Genomic DNA, 19,359 nt, shown 5'->3' on the forward strand with positions numbered 1-19,359 from the left:
TAGTGGTACGGCAGCGGATACTTCTGTATCTTTTGCCTGACGGCAGCAGGGTGAACAGGCTGTGGCTGGGGTGGGTGTTGTCTTTTAGGATCTTTTTGGCTCTGCACAGGCACCTCACCTCCCTGATATCACCAAGTCTTCCTGTCCTGGGCCATGCACATCCCATGCCAGTTTGTGATGTTTCCAGTCAGGATGCTTTCAATCGCTCCTTTGTAGAAGTTGACAAGAACTTGGCGTATTTCTTAAGTTTCCTTAAGAAATACAGCCGTTTCTGAGCTTTTTTAACCAGGGCAGAGATATGTGAAGTCCATGACAGGTTCTCTGTTATGTTGATTCCCAGGAACTTGAAACTGCTCACTTGCTCCACCTCAGCTCCATTGATGTAGACAGGGTTGTGTGTCTTTGCCTCCTTTTTACTAAAATCAACTATCAGCTCTTTGGTTTTGCTGACGTTGAGCAGTAGGTTGTTTTCCGTGCACCATTCTGCAAGATGGTTGATTTCCTCCCGATATGAAAACTCATCATTGTTGGAAATCCGGCTGATGATGGTGGTGTCATCTGCGAACTTCACAACAGAGTTCTCTCCATGTCGGGGGTTGCAGTCGTGGGTGTACAGCGTGAACAGGAGGGGGCTGAGCACACAGCCCTGGGGGCTCCGGTGTTGAGCACTAGAGTGGAGGAGGAGAGACTGCCAATCTGAACTGACTGGGGTCTGTTTGTGAGAAAGTCCAGTATCCAGTTGCAGAGAGTGGTACTGATGCCCAGAGTGTTCAGTTTTCCAATCAGCTTCATGGGGGAGATTGTGTCATCGATGACATTTTGGCCTCTTTTCTGTCAAAAATGTCTGACCTGTGACCCATTTACAGATGAACATAACACCACAATACAATGGCATATTACATTTCAAGGGAAAGTCTCGAAATGCATTGACAGTGAAAAAATCTGAACCTTTGTTACTCATCACAGCAGGAATCTTCATCATCAGTCTTCACCATCCATCTCTTGCATCCTTCATATAGTCTCAGTGACTTGTTCATTGGAATCTTTGCTTTTCATAAACAAGTCGATGCAGAAGGGGAGACTTCAATGATTTGAGTGAGAACATGTCATACTGAGGAACCATGGATAGAATCTATCTATTCACAAAAAGGAATAACTATCTGTTGTAGAGTGTTAACCATAACCCAAACACAAATGATGTTGGATGTGGATGTTCCAATAAGTGAGACGCGTAATAAAAACTTTCAACAAACATACCTATGCCTACTCTACGCAATTGCCAAGCTGCGCCAGTTCCACACATTGGACGTTCAATGAAAGTTCATCACACCCTCTGACCAGAAAAATGTACCACTTCTTCCTTGTCCCATGGCTAAGCTTTTGTATTAATCCTTTTCTATGTTAACCTATAATCCACACAGAATAGAAAACCCAACCATCATTAACTGGAAGAGCAAGTGAGGTCATGCGACGTGGAAATAATCTGCTAAAGTTAGACCTGCTGGTATCTCTTGATGCAGGTGGCTGATGCTGCAGGCAGCCACCATGTTATCAGCTATGGAATGACACACATGTCAACAAATACCAGAACTGTCAAGAACCAGTACGATTCTTGAGTGAGGAAGCGCCGAGGAAGCGGGCTGGCCTGCTGCCTTGGTCTTTACAAAAACTAGCACCATCCATACACTCAGGGGATTTCCTCTGTGTTTTCAGCACTTCTCACAAATCATTTGCTCCTCCCTAAGTATATGTTTTAATCCTTGAAATCTGCAAACCTGGAGAAAAACCTACTCTCTGTTGGACTGTGTAATCTCAAAAGGGAAGATACAGGCGGTATAATTGAGTAAGGAAGCACCACCAATGTAAAAATAGCAATGTGACAGTACAGCTTCACCATTTAAGAAATACAGCCAATTACCCTTTGCCTAACTTTCCAACCCTTGACAAAAAAAACTTAATGCACTTAATGCAAAAGAGTCTTTGTCAATGCCAACATCTAATTTCATAGCTGCAGACAAATGAATGGCAACACTTTACAATAAGAGTACAACAATTAACGTTAGTTAATGCCATAATAAACATTAAGTAACAGGTAATAAACATTAAGTAACAGTTAACTAACCGTTAACTAATGTGTCTAAGAATCATTTACTAATGCTGTTCATGCTAAGGTATTAATTTATATGTTATTTAAGGGTTATTGTATTTATTATTAACATTAGTAAATGCCATAATAATCATTAACTAACAGTTAATTAACCATTACGGCATTAACTAACGTTAACTAACGTTAATTGTTGTACTCTTATTGTAAAGTATTACCAATAAATCTAAAAAATATTACTGCATAAAATGAACACATGAAGAGATTTAAATGCTTGTTTAAGGACATCAGACATTCGTCAGCAGTTTGTGTCTCTGGACCCTCAGGTACTTACACAGAGTGTGACAAGCTGCATGACATTTATAGTTTAGTCAAACAGGGGAATTTGAGGAATGTGAGCATGTGTGAAATAAACTCTAAACTTGGCGTTCAGAGACATTTCTGTGCCCCCTGCTGGCTGGTCCATCATGAAACCTATTAATACCATTAAAATACCACTATTAAAATACATGATTGAGCAAAAGTCAGTTTAGCTTGACAGCCGTATGAACTGAAACAAGGTTTTGGAAAGTTCTTAAAGTTTCTTGGCTCAGAAAAACAACTTTAAAGCCTCTCTCTCGACTTTCTCTCATCTGTCCATTCTCCATTTGATGTCATATATGAAATAAAAAGACATTATTAGACTGAAACCTCGTAGTGATATTCGATGTATTTTATGTGTAAATATGAGGGGCTGCTCATTTTGCTCAGCTTTGATGCTTACAGCTTGAAATTCCCTCCTGTGCCACTCGGTTTGGACAGCACACAGCAGAAGCTACAGGCCAAACGTTCAATTAAAGAATTTGTTTGTTTTGCTCACTTTGGACTATCGTGGTTGCTTGTATTTAGGACAAAATCTGAACAGTGTTCATAGTTATTTTTAAGGGGATTTTACAGACCTGCTAGACAGTGATGGACAAAAAAATAAATAAAAAGTGACACCTGCTGCAAGATGGGCGGTCCCATATGAAATAGTCTTCATCCAGAACAAATAACAATATTTGTATTGTAATAATGGAATATGATTGTACGGTATTTAACGGTGGCAGCCCTAGCTTGTTGTCACAGCCTGGGAGATGATAGATATGTTTTTTATCTCCATTGCCACGGCATTTCATGGTGTTTTCTCATTTGGAAGGGCATCTAAGAGGGCACCTCATCAGAGGCTCCTAGGGAACCTCACCTTTCTCCCATTGTCAGGGCTCCTGTCCTGCAGCATCACATCACATTTTCTCCACTGGAGGCTCATCCATTAAGAAACTTCCCACATCCTCACACATGTAGGGACCCCCCTTTACAGCACTGCAGCACATATTATCCACTGGAGGGGTTCTTCTCTGTTAGAGGAGCACCATATTTATTATCATTCATTATTATTATTTATTTATTGCATGGGGGAGGAGGGGGGGGATTTCACTGTTGTCCTGTTTGTAAGGACAGCGATGAAATACAAATAAAACACAGCTTCCTACAGCGCACGCAGGCTGCACAGCACATCACAGCAGGGTGCAAGATGCTGGCAGGTACCGCATACATGGAGCGCCATAACCAAGTGGCTGGGAGAGAGAGAGAGAGAGAGAGAGAGAGAGAGAGAGAGAGAGAGAGAGAGAGAGAGAGAGAGAGACGAAAACAGGAAAAGGGAATCTGCATCCTCTTAAAAGTCAACTCCAAATCCTCAGCGCCCAAGTCTCACAGTCTGATCCAGCAGCAAAAACACTTTATTTCTTAATTTACAGTAACTTAACAGTCATTTTTCAAGGAAACACTGGTGCCACCATACTGATGGCTTACAAGAAGTGACAAGAACAAGACAAGAAGTGCAGGGTATTCACTGAAAAAGGACACGATGATCCCAATGCCTACAGTGAACAGTAAACATAGACAGAGACAATTTACACATATTACCAGATACTGGACTACTCTAGCTGTGTGTTTTTGTTTTTGTTTTTGTTTTTTCTCATTTGCTTGCTTTATCATAATATCCACATTACTAATGACTGAATATCAAAAAACACAAAAAAACTGTATATATATACAAATATATATATATGAGATATCTTCAAATCCCTGAGTAGAAGTGCAAGTGATACACACACACACACACACACACACAAACACACACACACACAGGCAGAAGCTGTGTTCTCATGCTCTCCTTCACACCAGAGTCCCACCATCATGCATTCTGTACTCCAGGCTTGGAAAAAAAACTTCGTCATCGGTATCATCGATTTCAGAATCCGTGACCTGAGAAAGATGGAAATGAGCATCAGGACACAGGAAAGTCACCACACCTGGCTCGTAACAGTTTGGACGAGTCACTCTCATCATTTGTTCTCGGTGTTACAGCACATGAGTCATTGGTGATTTATATAATGACAGGATAGTGTTTCCAAGTCATTTAAATTAAGTTTTATGTCTCTGACAGCGTAATGTACTTGGCGCTACCTGAATAATTCCAGTGTAGTAAAACCCAATTACTCGTGTGCACAGTACACATTAAAACTGATGCCACAAATAACTGGAAAGTGTATTTGAATGAGACAAGAATGTGACTCCTCTCAGACACACACACACAAACAAACAACCATGAATGTGAACACACAGATTTATACATCACCATTTGTTACAGATATGGGAAAATGAAGTAATGGCAGCAGTAGTAATCGAATATACCTGTTTGGTTTGACTTTTCGGGGTCCTGGGCTCAGTTTCCTCAAACGCCACAAAATGGATCAGAGTGTAAAATCTGAGTGAACAGAGAAAAGAGAGATTTGAGAAAGATTAGGCGATATTTTAAAGCCAGGAAAGTATGGCATACAAATTAGGATAATTGTCTTTTTTGTCCACAGATGTAGAAATTTTAACAAGTTGGTTAAAACACATCACAGTAAATCACAATTTAAACAACAGTAACAGACTTGGTTCCAATCTGAATGGTCTTTACCAGGTTAGCAGAGTTATTGAATTTGGTATGAAAGATTTTTTGTAAAGCGTGCCCTCCCAAGGGCTGATTTTTTTTTTTTTTTTTTTTTTTTTTTTTTTTAAATTCTGAAGAGGGCATGAAGAGGGTCATTTTTATTTCACCAGATTCTCTCTGCTCTTTCCCAATCAATTCCCGACCATGTTTATAATTCTGGATGGTCCTTTTTTTATTGTTAGATCCCTGATGCTCTTGCCATGCCCACATATTAAAAGTTAAAACATGACTTCTTCTATCTTCTTGCTTATATTGTATGAATCCAGTTTCCTGCATTGCACTGATTATGCATTTGATCTTGTCCAGCTGATTACCTGTGGTACAGCATGGCCAGAAACTGGATCAGGATCAACATGGCGAAGGCCAAGATGAACATGAATCCAATGGGTTCGACGGTGATATACTCCCCAGTAACTTCCAAGTCGACAGTGAGTTTGGGGAACTGAATGGAGACGCTGGCCTCAAAGAACTGGAGGGTGAATGTCGCCACCAGCCACAGGGCATTGCAGATGAAGTAGGCAAAACATATCTATATAAAAGAAAGCATACAGTAATATCAGATATGTAATAATTATAATTACAATAAAAATAATAATACTTTATTTATGTAGCACCTTTCATACAGTGGGTGTAGCTCAAAGTGCTTTACAGTGAAGTGAAAAAACAACAGTATAAAATTTAAAAAAAAGCAGGCAATTTAAAACAATTGTAGATATCATGCAATAAAACCAAGCAAGCAACTGAACAACAAACAACAGAGGCAGCAAAAATAAGAACAAATGTTGATGAGATACATAAAGGATGGAGATTAAAACAGAGGAAGACAGAAACAGTAAAATATGTAAAAACAAAGGAAAACATAAAATCTAAAACAAAGGAGAAAATATATGTGAAAGAATACAATAAAATTATAAAACAAAGGACAGTTAGTTGATGAAAATCCAAATTTTCAATTGAAAGCTGAAAGCCACCCTACGCTGCTGTGTAAAACATCATGACATGTCTGTTTCATACACACTATTTCATTTGGTTTTCAAACAGGTTGCACAGGAACAGACTGAACGAGGGTGTCAGGAGGAGGTATGATGCGAGGTATGTTGTGCAAAGTGCAATCAACATCATAAAAATGCATAAATAAAGTTTAGAGTACCAATTAAGTGTTGTCACAAGACTCGATTTATTGTTTTCATTGTCCTCACACACCTATTGATTTTATTTTCCTTGCCTTCCTCACCTTTTACTCATTTAATAACTTGCCATAAAACCTGACTACACCTATGTGGGAGGAAAGGTGGAGTGTGGCATCTATTAGTAATGTCAGTGCAATTTTGTCTGTAGAGGTTCTCAGTTATCCAGGTCATGGTTATCCACATGGGCCGTCCCACCCCCGAGTACGGGCGAAAACAGCCCCCAGTGCGCCCTAAACTACCTGCAGGGTGGGAACTATGGGGGAGCCAGCGATTTAGTTTTCTTTTTCTTTTTAATCTTTTCTGTGATTTGTCACATACACCAGAGCCATGACAGTGGCTGCACATTCAAGTTCAACCTCAATGTCAGGTTCATTTAAAATGAGGCCTGAGTGAGCAAGGATGTCTCCTTTCGTTAATTTTTTTTTTAACTTTTATTTTACTTTTTGCATGGAAGGAGGACTTGAAAAGTAAGAATTTCATTTTACTTTGCCAAACAATGCATGCATGAGTACAATCCTACTCAAAAGGTTAACAAGCCTTTTGTGGATGATAAAGGAAGGAAAAAGAGAGGAAGGTTCCTGTTAAATTCCAAACACCATCAGGTGTTTGACACATAGTTACCTTGTTTCTCAGTTCTCGAAGGTCATTGGTGATTTTTTTCTGTTTCTCTTTGTCCTCAGGCAGAGGATACAGGTACTTTGCCTGCAGCTCTCCAAAGAACTCTGTCTCATCCTGGAATGAAATACAGAAACTGTTCAGACAAAGTTATACATACTGTAAATCATGTCTGCTGCTTATAAATCATAGACTGTGAAAGAAAAGTATTTAAAAAAATATTGGATAGTCTATACCAAAATTTACAAACCACTTTTATTTTTCATCAGCCAACTACTTCCTTTGAAAGGAATAGGATGCACAGATGTTGCTCATTAACCAACCAAAGAAGCTGGTAAAGAAGAGAAACTTAGCAATTTTAAAAATTACACTCTTGGCTGAAGATTTGTCATAGGGTTGGTATGTATCAAAAGTCTTAGCACTGAAATAATCATAAGATGAAGAAAATAAATGAAAATAATGCATTTACATATACATTTAGAATGTAGTATTTGCACATGTTTAGATGTATAACACATCCATTTATGATATTGTGTTACAAATGGTTGGATGAATAGAAAAGCGGTTGGATTATTCAAATGTTGGTCAAATCCAGGCAGTTATGCTGAAGTGAAAAAGCCAGAGATCTACACACCTGGTCCAGAGTGTCCTCTTGCAGGTACATGTCTTCAGATATGCTCTGCAGTTGTGAGACCCAGCCTGCAGAGAAAATGTGGGTGATGGGGATTTCAAATATTAGATAACAAAATAAAACATCTGAGAAACGTCAGAGAGGATGTTAATGTGTCTGGACTTACATTGGTGGGGACATGTGAAAGCAGGTTCCTCGTGCCTGGAACAAAATCAGAAATCAATATTAGCACAATACAGACACGATTATAACATCTTGCATCCTTGTGTTCATCAATCCATCCATCTGACACTCCATACAGCTGCCAGCTCAGTATTCACATCATGTACCTCTGCTCCTCCACAGCAGCCTCTACATCCTCCACAATCGTGTTTTGTGGTTGAGATACAGGCTGTGGCCCCTCAGGTGTCAGGCTCTCCTGGCTGACGCTGACTTCCTCTCTGCTGGCCCTCGGACAGAGGTTTCTGCAGCATCTGAGCTTCCGGAAGAACGATGCCACCGTGCTTCTGGCTGCAAGGTTGAAAGCAGTTTCAGTTCAGTCCGACCAAATCAGTCAAGATCAAGAAGTTAAAACATGGTGCCCATCTGCTAATTTTTCCCAAAGCAAGCAACTGTAGGATATTTTCAAAGTCTAATATTATTTATCCAGCCATAAAACATAGCTATGAAAATGAACTTTCAGAAACGTCAAACTTTCTTCACACCAGTATTCCATCACTGTAATAAAGTGAGTGAAACAGTTTCTCCACCCTGAAAACAGTCTCCCAGAGAGACATTTCCTCTCCACAATTATCAGTTCTGTGGTTTATGAATGGTGACAACTTTGTTATATCAAAATTCAACTTTGAGAATCGAGGGATTTTGATTTTAATGTTTTGAATGTTTTAATACCCCCGCATGACTTGTGAAATGCTTTGTTGCAATGGAAAATGTGGGTAAATCGTAGTAAAAGACTCAAACATTCAAAATCACCGGTATGGACCTTTAATAGGTTGATTCACTCAGCTATCGGTCCAGTGTAGCTAAATGTGTACCGCATGGCACTGACATGGCTAAGGAGAGCTGTTCAAACACCTGAGCAAGTTTGTATGCACCTTTTTTGTTTACTGTTGCAATATAATGTACCTGATATTTAAAATGGCATACATACCAAATGATGAGTTCAACATGTTTTTATTAGCCAAATTATTTCAGCCACCTGAGTGAAGGTGAGGCTGCAGCCACAGGCCTTAGTTAGTGTTTTGTTTTAGTATATTCCTCTTATTGCATTCATGATCTGTGTTGCTCTCTTCTGTTGAAATTCAGGCTTCAAACGGGCGTCTACCTTGCTGGACTCTTGTTTGTGGGGTGCTGGCTGCAGGCCTGGCAGCCCCAGGAGCAGGCGCTGTCTCCCTGGTGCCCCAGGACACATTATTCATGTTGACCATGGAGTAGATGGTCAGCAGGAGGTAGGCGCTGGGGATGCAGAGGATGTAGAGGAAACCGTAGAATACGAGGGGAAACTCCTGGGGATGCATCAAGCCGGTGATGAGGTACAGGATTGCCATGGCGATGACAAAGATGCTGCTGGGAGTCAGGATGGTTTGCTCTTTCACCATAGTGCCTGATAAAGGATTTTAAAAAGAGTTAGAATGGATATAATTGAGAACTCCAAGTGGACAGAAAACTTATTGTTACTATACCCCTTATTATTATTAGATTTATTATTATTATTATTAGTTTTGTTTCCTATACAGTGGTATTTGTTGCTTAGACATCCACCATGTTTGGGTCATTAAATCCTTCCCTGTCATGAGAGCGAGAGCTTCAGCAGGAGTGTACTGCTCCAATATGATTGAGGCAGATAAATAGACCAAAAAACAACACAATTTTGCGCAGTGACAAAAAGTTAAAAAATTGTTTTTATGGATCCTTTCAGCCACCTGGTTTCCAAAATACTGGAACTATTTCACAGCAGAAAATAGTTTCCCTTCATTAATTTTGGAGCAGTGCACTCACAGCTCTTGTGTCAAGGAGGGGTTTAATGAACCAAAACTTGGTGGATGTATTACACTCGCATGCATCAATAAATACCTCTGTGTAAGTAACCTTTACGCCCCTGCAACCACCCATTCAGGGTAGAAAGCTCAGGTAGTAATCTGCAACACACCCAAAAATGCTGCAGTACAATTATGATGATGCATATGATGCCAACAAACAACACTCAAAATGTTGGAAGGTTGTTGACAGCCAACGCCCAAATTTTCAGTGAAACAAACATTAGTTAACAAATCTGCTCTTTAGTACCACACCAGGACTTAATAACTCTAATTCTGGTGAAAATAAATTTGTACAAAGTCTTGTTAAAACAGTGTTACACATCAGAGAGGGCAGGACCATTTCTCAATATTTCTGCATGTGTATAACATTTAAGCTTTAATTATAGAAACATTTACTGGCATTTACTTTCAAAGATTCAGGATTTTTTTGTTTTGTTTTGTTTTGTTTCATTTTGCAGGCAGAACATGGTTTTCTGTTGCTGATATTGAGGGGCTAACTAAAGTCATAACATTATATGAAGTCCAAAATCTTATGAATGACTTACTTATGATGGTCACTCCCACTACCAGCATGAAGAAGGCATAGAAAACGCTGAGGACTGCTGCAATAGTGAGCTGAGTGTTGGACTTGACCTTGAAGCAGAGACCCAGGTAGATAGCGGGGGGTATCACAGCCAAGACCATAGCGGTGCTGCCGTCAATATCCAACAGGAAGGTAAAACTACCTGGAAGAAAGACAGGAGGCATACACAGGATCTGGCTTTACAAACTAATTACACGTTTGCTCTCCTGTTTCAGCAGCACAGCATGGACATTACAAGCCTCACTTCATTTGTTTGCCTTGTTACTGTGGCATGAATTCATTAGACCATAAAGCATCTCAATTTTGCTTTACATTTACAAGAAGCCTTTCTTATTTGCTATGTTGTTTCTTATCTTTTGCTACTAATAGTTTTTTACTATATTGCACAACTATTTTTACTGTATGTATTGTATGCTTTGTTTTCTCAGGTCTGGGGAAGGAACAGGGCGACCAGGGCCGATTAGGTGTGGGAAGCTGGGAAGGGCAAACAAGACTGACCCAGAACAGGAATGAGGGACTAACAAGGGAAAAGACTAATGAAGAGACATAGCAGGGCAAAGCAACAGGTCAACCTGAGGGACACACAGAGCAGGAGCAGAAATCAAGCAAAGATCATAAACAGAGTCTGGGGGCAACACCAGGGACCTGACGGGTTTACAATGAAGTGAGATTAACCAGAAATCAAATATGCAGTAATTACTTGTGATTTCTAACAATTATGTCTCATTGTTTTCTATCAAGAACCTGGGTAAGAGACTGAAACAAAATAAAAATAAGAATAAACAAAAATATAAAAATCACCCTAACCTCCGATCATGAGGCAGATGGTAGCAGGCCCCAGTACAGATGATGCCATGGAAAAGAGATGGTACAACAAGTAGAGCTTGGACATGGATTTGTTCCTCTTGGCAACGATGTTGGTGCTGCCCAGCAAATCCACTATATTGGCCATGGTGGACGGTGTCCATCGACGACGCTGAGGATTGCAAGTAATCAATATAACTGATGATGACAAATGTGGATGAATCAATGGATATGCACAGCGCCACCACACTGTCTGGGCATTTCTTTTTTCAGAGTGGAGTTTTAGTTCCACACACTTCCCACAGAGGTCGCTCTAGAGCCAGAAATAATCTCAGTGACTGAGTTACATCTCACAGGGTGGAGCCACAGTTTTTCTAGTTAAAAGGCCTGAAGTCACACTCAACATTTGCTTCTTATGTGCTTGCCTTTTCAAGACGTCTGGATGAAAAAACGACATTATCTGTTTGTACGTTGGAAAAGCTCCAAATGGAAAGAAATTTTTGACCCGATTCTTGCACTCACTTGGTTGTAGAATTCATTGAACTCCTCGGGGGCGTTGGTGTAAGCATCAGAGGCTGCGTTGTACTCAACCCTCCAGCCCTGCTTCAGTAGCAGAGTACACAGCCAGCGGTCCTCACCTAGACACAGGCAGGCAGTGTGTGTGTGTGTGTGTGTGTGTGTTTGTGTTTGTGTTTGTGTGGGTGTGTGAGAAAAACAGAGGGAGAGAGAGACTGAATGAGACAGTGATCTCATAATCAATCTATTTATCGATTCACAAATCTATTCATGTTTAGCAAGCATTGGTTTTCAGTGTCATTGTATATGGCACAGTGAAAATTCATATAACAGCTCTGATGGTTCAGAGCCGCAGCTTCAGCTTCAGCTCACTATAAATATCATCATCTACAGAGTGCATTCAGCTGACCCTCAGTCAGCCATAGTAGAAGTCTTCAGCTCTGGGGCAACAGCCACTTCTAAATTTACAACTTTGCAGCTTTGACAGAACAGAATAAATACTGGTTGAAGTGATAGCAGTCATTGTAGTAGTCATATTGGAGAGCCTGCTGGGTAGTTAGTAAGCTAAAAAAGCCAAAACAAGCAGCTGTGTGTTCAGGTTAACTGAGCAGACTCTTCCCAAGCTACAACCCTGTAGATGCTGCTTTTGGCAATGTGACACTCACTTATAACATTGCTGGAATGATTTCCACCAACAAAACAACCCTTTTCAGTTATACTTGTTTTTGTTGCCTGATTCATTTTCTTTATTAGTCATTATTTTACACATATCCACCAGCTCTCCAGCTGACATTTATGCTGATGTCTGATGTGGCTGTTAGGAGATTTGTGATGCACCTGCAGAGTCTCATGTCTTATGCTGACTTGTCCCTCACCTTGGTCATACTGGATGTAGTGCCTGGCCTCGGTGGACTTGGTGAGGTATGTCTTCATCACATTGTTGTCCATGAGGGCAGCTGCCCTGAACAGACTGAAGCAGCCCGGGCTGCACAGCACGCAGCCAATCACGTGCTCTGCTGCCTTCTGGAGCCAGTGGCCGACAGCATACTCAAATTTTTGGAACCACACCATGGGACCTGACAAGAGAACAGAGAACTAAACATAAACATGCACAGCAAATTGTCACATGATAAGTGAAAAAGGAATAACTGAATGTGGTTCTGGCAAAGTCAAATTAAAAACTTTAATAGATGACCACTGTCATCTCCTTTTGATACTGTTACCACTTTTTAAACTTCATTACATTCTTTTACTGTCTTCCCCTATCTTTTAGATGCACTGAGTGCCAACCTGAACCAGTGGGATGAATCCTTCCACACGCCGCCCCAACAAGCGGGTACATTTTCAGGCGATCAATCAGCAGCATCACAGCAGCCGGATGGAAGTCTGTGTCCCCATCTAAAGCCAAGATGTAGGTGTTGTGCATCTCTTTCTGGAGAAAGAAGAGAAGAAATTGCTTCGTTTAATAAATATGCAATAGGCCACTTATGTAAATAAAGAAGAAGATCAACGTATTAGAAGAGAAGCTCATTCACACAAATGCCAGTCTGGTTGTACAACGCATTCAATACGGCTTTTTCATTATGTGGATTTTTCAGTGGTGATACCAGTATTTTTGGATTGATGCTGCTCACTGATGACATTCAACATCTTTAAGTGAGATTATTTTCATGACAAAAAATTCCAAATAATTAAAAGTATTCATTTGTTTCCCTAGAACTTTTTTCTTGGATGAAATGGAATTTAGTTGTTACGTCATTTTTATTTATATCATCTATCCTATATCTCTTTGGGTGTCACTGACTGACTGATATATGGTTTTCAATCAAATGTCTATATTGACCAAGCTGACAAATCAATTTATTGGTTTAACCCTAGTGTGTATATATACTATGTATTGTATGGCATTTAATTATTTGTAATTAATTAAATATGTAATTAATTTAGTTACTGTGTGTATGCATGTTTCTGTGTGCATGTACATGTGTGTTTCCTTATCTCACCTTCATCTTGATCTTTAGCTCATCCTTTTCCTTCTCACTGCTCGAGTAATATTTGGTCTTGAGTTTCCAGCCCAGAAGATAGTACAAGTACATAATCTGGAATATAAACAAGTAAAGCTTTGCAAAGAAATGCTGAAACACGCAAAACCCTTTAAACCAACGTTTGGATTAAAAATTGAGAATTTTGATGAAAAAAAAAACCCAAAACAAAACAATATCTTCTATATAAATTCATTGCACTTAGTGTGATATAAATTCTGAAATTACCATATATTACACCTATTCTTATCAGCAAGAAAAAGAGCAAGTAAACTTGCAGCAAGTAAACTTGTGAGGCCTTTACATTCAGAAGAATTTGGGTTTTGATGAAATAAAAATCTTATTTTTAAAAATAACATCTATTTGAAGCAGTAAATTCTTCCAAACTGGATGCGTCGACATTTGGAATGAAACACGTTGTGTAATTCGCTCACCTGGGACCATCTCTTCTTGTGGCGGATGAGCTGCTTGTCCTTGAAGTGAACCACCAGGTTGTTGCCCTTGGGCATAATGACCTCCAGACGACCCCCATACGGGGTCCTTAAGAGTTTCTGGTCAGGAATCCTGGGGCGCTTCCTGAAGAGACCGTCATCATCCTCAGTGAAGATGCTGATGGCAGAGGGTGACACTGCAGTTAGGTTTCATTTACAAACGTTATCTGTGAGATTCTTGTTTTGACAAAACATTTTTGATGCCAAGCTGTCATTTTTGTGGCGCTTTTGCTCTGAAATTCATTTTTTCAATCAAACACTGTGGTCAGTATTGTGATCTCTTTTCCCATAACATTTCTATCAGTGAAGCTGTTAGTAATTGTAAAACAATCTGCAAAAATTCAAATTATTTTGGTATTTTCTTACCTTGCTTACAATCATGACAACAACACCAGGGCACTGAAACAAACTGCATCATAAATGCATGTAACATCTAAGCATGAATTTACCTGTAAACGTTTTTGATGGTTTCCACGAGGGCCTCTGCATATTCGTTAACGTGGCGCCCCCGACTCCCCCGAACATCTTTAAATGCATCATCAAAGTAGATATGGGCCTCGATGTTGATGTCGTTGTTCTTTGCATCGGTCTTTGGTCTGTACTGGTCCAGTCTGGAGAATTGACAGAAGCACACAGAGGTACCTTGATGATGAAGGCATATTCAGGCTACTGTTTAAATCACAATAAGGAATTCCACCAATATTAACTTTGAAGTTGTTATCGTGCAAAAGCAGACAATTTGCTAGAAGAAAAAAATCAAACATCGATTTTTCTGTTAATTTTCAGCATTCTCAAGATCTGTAGAAGGTCATATGCAACTTGTTTTTTTTTTTCTTTTCCTCTGTGGGCAGCAGTCCTTCAACTGGAAAGCATGGGGTCAAATCCCTATGATAGTAAATGTCTTGATGTGCCCTTGAGCAAGAAGTTGAATTCATTCTACCTCTAGAGATGCTATTCTACAGCTGACGCTGTTCTCTGAAAGAGAGCTTTCCTTAAGGGATCAGGACAGAACCATATGAAGTGAGTCTCACTGCATATTACAGGAATGGAGCAATGACTGTCCATAAGGGTTCTGTGTTACTCACCGGAAAATTGAAATGATAATGTTCATCATCTCATCGCCGGTTTCGTGCCACATGGTCGCACACAGGTACACTGTCACTGGCTCAGTCAGCCTGTCACTGGAAAGGACAAGATTTGTAACTTTGAGAAACACATTTACATTTGGACAATTAACAGTCAAAGTGATTTTTTTTGTTGACTACTCTCATTCCCTAATCCTTACCTTAACCCATATTCTTACCTAACCCTACTCCAAATCCCAACCGTAAACTACTGAGGACTTCACTTTGGAAGGTTTTCCTGGTCTCCCTATCCTTGTGAAGACATGAATATTGAAATACAAGAACACACACATACAAAGCCCATATCCAAAACAGCCACACTTACTTCTTCCGCTTGTCGGTCGTCTGAATATCAAAGCGAGTGTTGAGGAGTAAGGACTGTTCAATAAAGGCGCCCTCATACAGCCTCCTGACGAACAGGTCTTGGGTTCTCTGTATGCGCTGAACTTTGAGGAACCAGATGTGGAGAGTAGCCAGCACAAGACCCAGCCACCAGGCCGCCGCTAAACCTAGGGCAAGGTTATATGACATCACAATATTAACATTTGGCCATTTATCAGCAAGAATAACAAATGTCGATCACCATATGGACCCAGAGACACAGACGGGGCAGTTGCTAGGAATTCTTTGCCCCCTGAAAGAATATCGGTGTGGGCCCCTCTACCCCATTCATTGCCACTTTTTAACTGTGTGTGGGCCCTAGTGGGCCGTGGGCCCTTAGAATTGTCATCATCTTTCCCCCCTATAAGACGGCACTGGATACAGGATGCATCACTAAGTGTTGTTCCTAACAAGTTCTTTAAAGCAGATCCTGTATGTAGGCCTACCTAAGAATTGTTTCTGGAAGGTATTTAAGATGAGGTACAGTGGCCAACAAAGCTTTTGTAGAACCCACACACAGGTCTTGCAAATTTTGACTGTTTTACATGAAGTTATGCCTATTGAATTGTTTAAAATTTTGCTGGTTCTCCTTTATTTCTAGTAGGATATTGTACCTGTCAAAAGACCGATGTTGGTTGTCTGGGACAGGTTCCGGCTGCACAGAGTTTGCGTAACATCCAAAAAAATATGGAGGAATGCGGCATTCCCCAGGGTCTGGTTTCTTTCATACACAGCTGCAGTGCAGTACTCTGTGAAGGTGCTGTTGTCAGCCACAGACACCTCTGCCCTGTAGTCCTCAAAGTAAATAATAACTGGGATGATCAACACAGCCATAACAGCCAGAGAGGCGGAGTACAAAGGCAAGATGAAGCATCGTCTCAGGGCATGCATCTTGCAGGCTGCCACAGCAAACCACTGGCACAGTGCTGAGGACACCAGCTGGACCACAATGAGGGTTACTACAATTCTCATCTCACGATTTGGGACGGTGGTCAGTGTGACCCAGTCCATTTGGGACAGAGGGACATAGGCTCCGACCACACAACCCGTCACCAGGATCCTGAGCAGGCTGGAGAGGATGTGGAGCACGTTCTGGCACCTTCTCATGTCTTCACACAGAAACTTGAGGAAGCTGTTGTTTCTGGTGTCGCACAACAATCTGATGTAGTTCTCCCACCAGTTCAAAGAGATCAAGAAAGAGCCAGCCACAGCCAGGCCAGCCCAAACGGCCGTCTTGCTTCTACTCTCGTTCTCTAGCAGGTATAAGACGAGGAACAGCACGTAACCCAGCAAAATCAGGAGAAAAGCGATGAGAGATGGAAAGATGAAGCGGTTCCTCTCTTTGGCGGCGCATTGGGCTGCCACCTGTAAGACTGCAGAGAGGACAGCTACGCTGTTGAGTATCGTCACATTGGTCACAATGTCCAAGTGTGGCATCGCCACGATGGTGAGGACCGCTGAACCCAGAGACACCAGGAACTCCATGAGCAGAACCTGAGAGAAGACAGAGGAGGACGGAAAGAGAGGTGAATATGGATGATTTCCAGTCAGGGACCAAGAAAAGGCAAATTATCAGTAAGTTAATATTATTAACAATTTACATTTTCAGACAGTTTCAAATTAAGTGAGGAAAAACCTGTGGCGTAAATAATTTATCAAAGAATATAAATATGGATTGTGGAGTGACATTGGACTTTTCTAATCTCAAGCATGTGTGGTCTCTTCTCAGCAATCGCAGTTACACTGATTCAGATCTGGGAGTTATCTAGCACATCATCTAGCACACTGAGTAGCTCTACCACTACCACACTGGTCACTCATGTCCATTTTCATATGAAGTGAACACACATCTAATAGAAATACTGCATGCTTAGGGGAGAAAACCAGACTTGTCAGACTCGCACTTACCACAGCTGCAGTTCGTTTGGCAGGCAGCTTTGAGGATTTGAATTTTGCCTTCCAGAGGCTCTTGAGAAGGAGTAGGACGCTGGAAGCTATCAGAGCACAGCCAACACATAGCAGGGCGAAAGGTTTCTGGTCAGCAGGGACGGTCTGTGTGTCTGTATTAGACAGGGTGATGAGCAGGAGGAAAGAGGTCTGCAACCGAAAAGAGAAGCATGGCAGATTCATTTATTCATTTAAAAAAGAGACAAGAAAGTGCATCACACATTTTAACAATTGGAGGCCTTTTATGTGTGTCTGTGTTTGTACATTGTAAACTGCAGGAAATAAACGGGATTTGAATACCACTCATTACTGCTCAGTCAGGGAATTTAAGCAATTCTGTATTTGAATTATAATTATGTTAAAACTCCATCCACTTAATTGTATTCATCTCTCTGTCTCTCCTTGTGTCATTGTCTAGTCAAGCCATGTCGCAGTGGGGGGAGCAAGAAGCTGTGGTCACCTCTGATCACCAGTGAGTCGGTAAAGAGTGAATGGTTACACTGGGACACTTGCACTAGTAAACATGCCTACAGTAGTTACTACTGTGCTTTGCAGTGGTTTAAAGCAGTGGTTCACAAACTTTAGCCCCTTTAGTCCCCTTTGAAATATTTTCTTTAGCCCAGTGCCCACTGACCAATGAAAAAAATGGTAGAAAAAATTGCCTATAGAAAGAGGTACAATACAGTGCCATCAGTGTCTCAAATAACAACCTGAGACTCTCTCTCTCTCTCTCTCTCTCTCTCTCTCTCTCTCTCTCTCTCTCTCTCTCTCTCTCTCTCTCTCTCTCTATACATATATATATATATATATATATAATATAGAGAGATAGATAGATCTATATCTATATCTATATCTATATCCATATCTATATATAGATATAGATATAGCTATATAGAGTCTTAGGTTGTCGCTGTGATTTCAGTTGTATCGCTGCTACATTTCAACCAAAAATCCATTTTCTTGATTTTTGTCTGGCTTTCAAGTCATAGTGAACAACTGTCTTTACTTGATGACCCCAACAGCAAATTAAAACCACAAAAATACAACTGACACCTTAAGAAAACCTGGAGGGAATACTGAATATCAAATGTGGTTTATCAAACTTAAATGTACATTTCTTTATTTAACTTATTATAGCATAGGCTAATTATTTTAGAAATTATGGATGACTAATATTTTTTTAAAAAACATACATACCCCTTACAGTACTTCGACGTATCCCTAGGGATATGTGTAACCCCATTTTAGAACCATGAGGAATAGTACAGTGTGTATATTGAAGGTGATGGTAAGGATGGTGTACTGGTGTTCAACCAGTTGTGGGGGGCAAAACATATCTGGGCAATTTTTTTGGTCCCGGTCCAGCCCAGCAGTCTGCATGTGCCTGTTTCTTCAAGAGCCAGCCTGCCTCTGCTGTTTTCTGTGCTGCACACACCCACGCTCTCACAGCTTCTTGCCAAACCACAAGCCTTTGCATCATGCCAGCCTGCCAGTCCTGATGTAGGCGCTCATCAATACTGCTACCAGTCCACCACAGACTAGAATCCAGAACTGAAACGTGTGGTATATCTGATTAAAAGCCATCAGCTATGGTCTATCTAACAGTTGTTGATCCTCAGTTTGTATGTGTGTGTGTGTGTGTGTGTGTGTGTGTAACTCACACCTAATTTGCAGTATGAACCTTCTCTGTTTTTTCCACTGACACAGGGCAAGTGGTGCAAAGACTTTATAGTTTGCAGATATCTTAAAGAAGTAGAATTAAATAAACATCAACAAACCTTGCTGCACACAGCCAACCCGAACACCAGCAGGGCGAACACACACACAGTTAGGAACTTGAGCAGCTTGATCTGTTTCCATGGAGTTTGTTCAT

General features: G+C 40.7%; 1 protein-coding gene across 1 annotated transcript; it reads right to left on the reverse strand.

The window, feature by feature from the left end:
• Nucleotides 1–4,176: 4,176 nt before the first annotated feature.
• On the reverse strand, nucleotides 4,177–13,527 carry LOC115368050 (chitin synthase chs-1-like). The gene is made up of 14 exons (XM_030064010.1): nucleotides 13,505–13,527; nucleotides 12,792–12,933; nucleotides 12,377–12,577; nucleotides 11,508–11,623; nucleotides 10,989–11,157; nucleotides 10,144–10,323; nucleotides 8,884–9,162; nucleotides 7,889–8,069; nucleotides 7,726–7,760; nucleotides 7,563–7,627; nucleotides 6,935–7,045; nucleotides 5,438–5,652; nucleotides 4,820–4,892; nucleotides 4,177–4,390 (listed from the first exon to the last, which is right to left on the reverse strand). The coding sequence occupies exons 1-14, from the start codon at nucleotides 13,508–13,510 to the stop codon at nucleotides 4,301–4,303; spliced, it is 1,863 nt and encodes a 620-aa protein (XP_029919870.1). The 5' UTR covers nucleotides 13,511–13,527; the 3' UTR covers nucleotides 4,177–4,300.
• Nucleotides 13,528–19,359: the final 5,832 nt, after the last annotated feature.

The sequence above is a fragment of the Myripristis murdjan genome, chromosome 11, assembly GCF_902150065.1.
Source record: "Myripristis murdjan chromosome 11, fMyrMur1.1, whole genome shotgun sequence".
In the NCBI taxonomy this organism is placed as follows: Eukaryota; Metazoa; Chordata; class Actinopteri; order Holocentriformes; family Holocentridae; genus Myripristis; species Myripristis murdjan.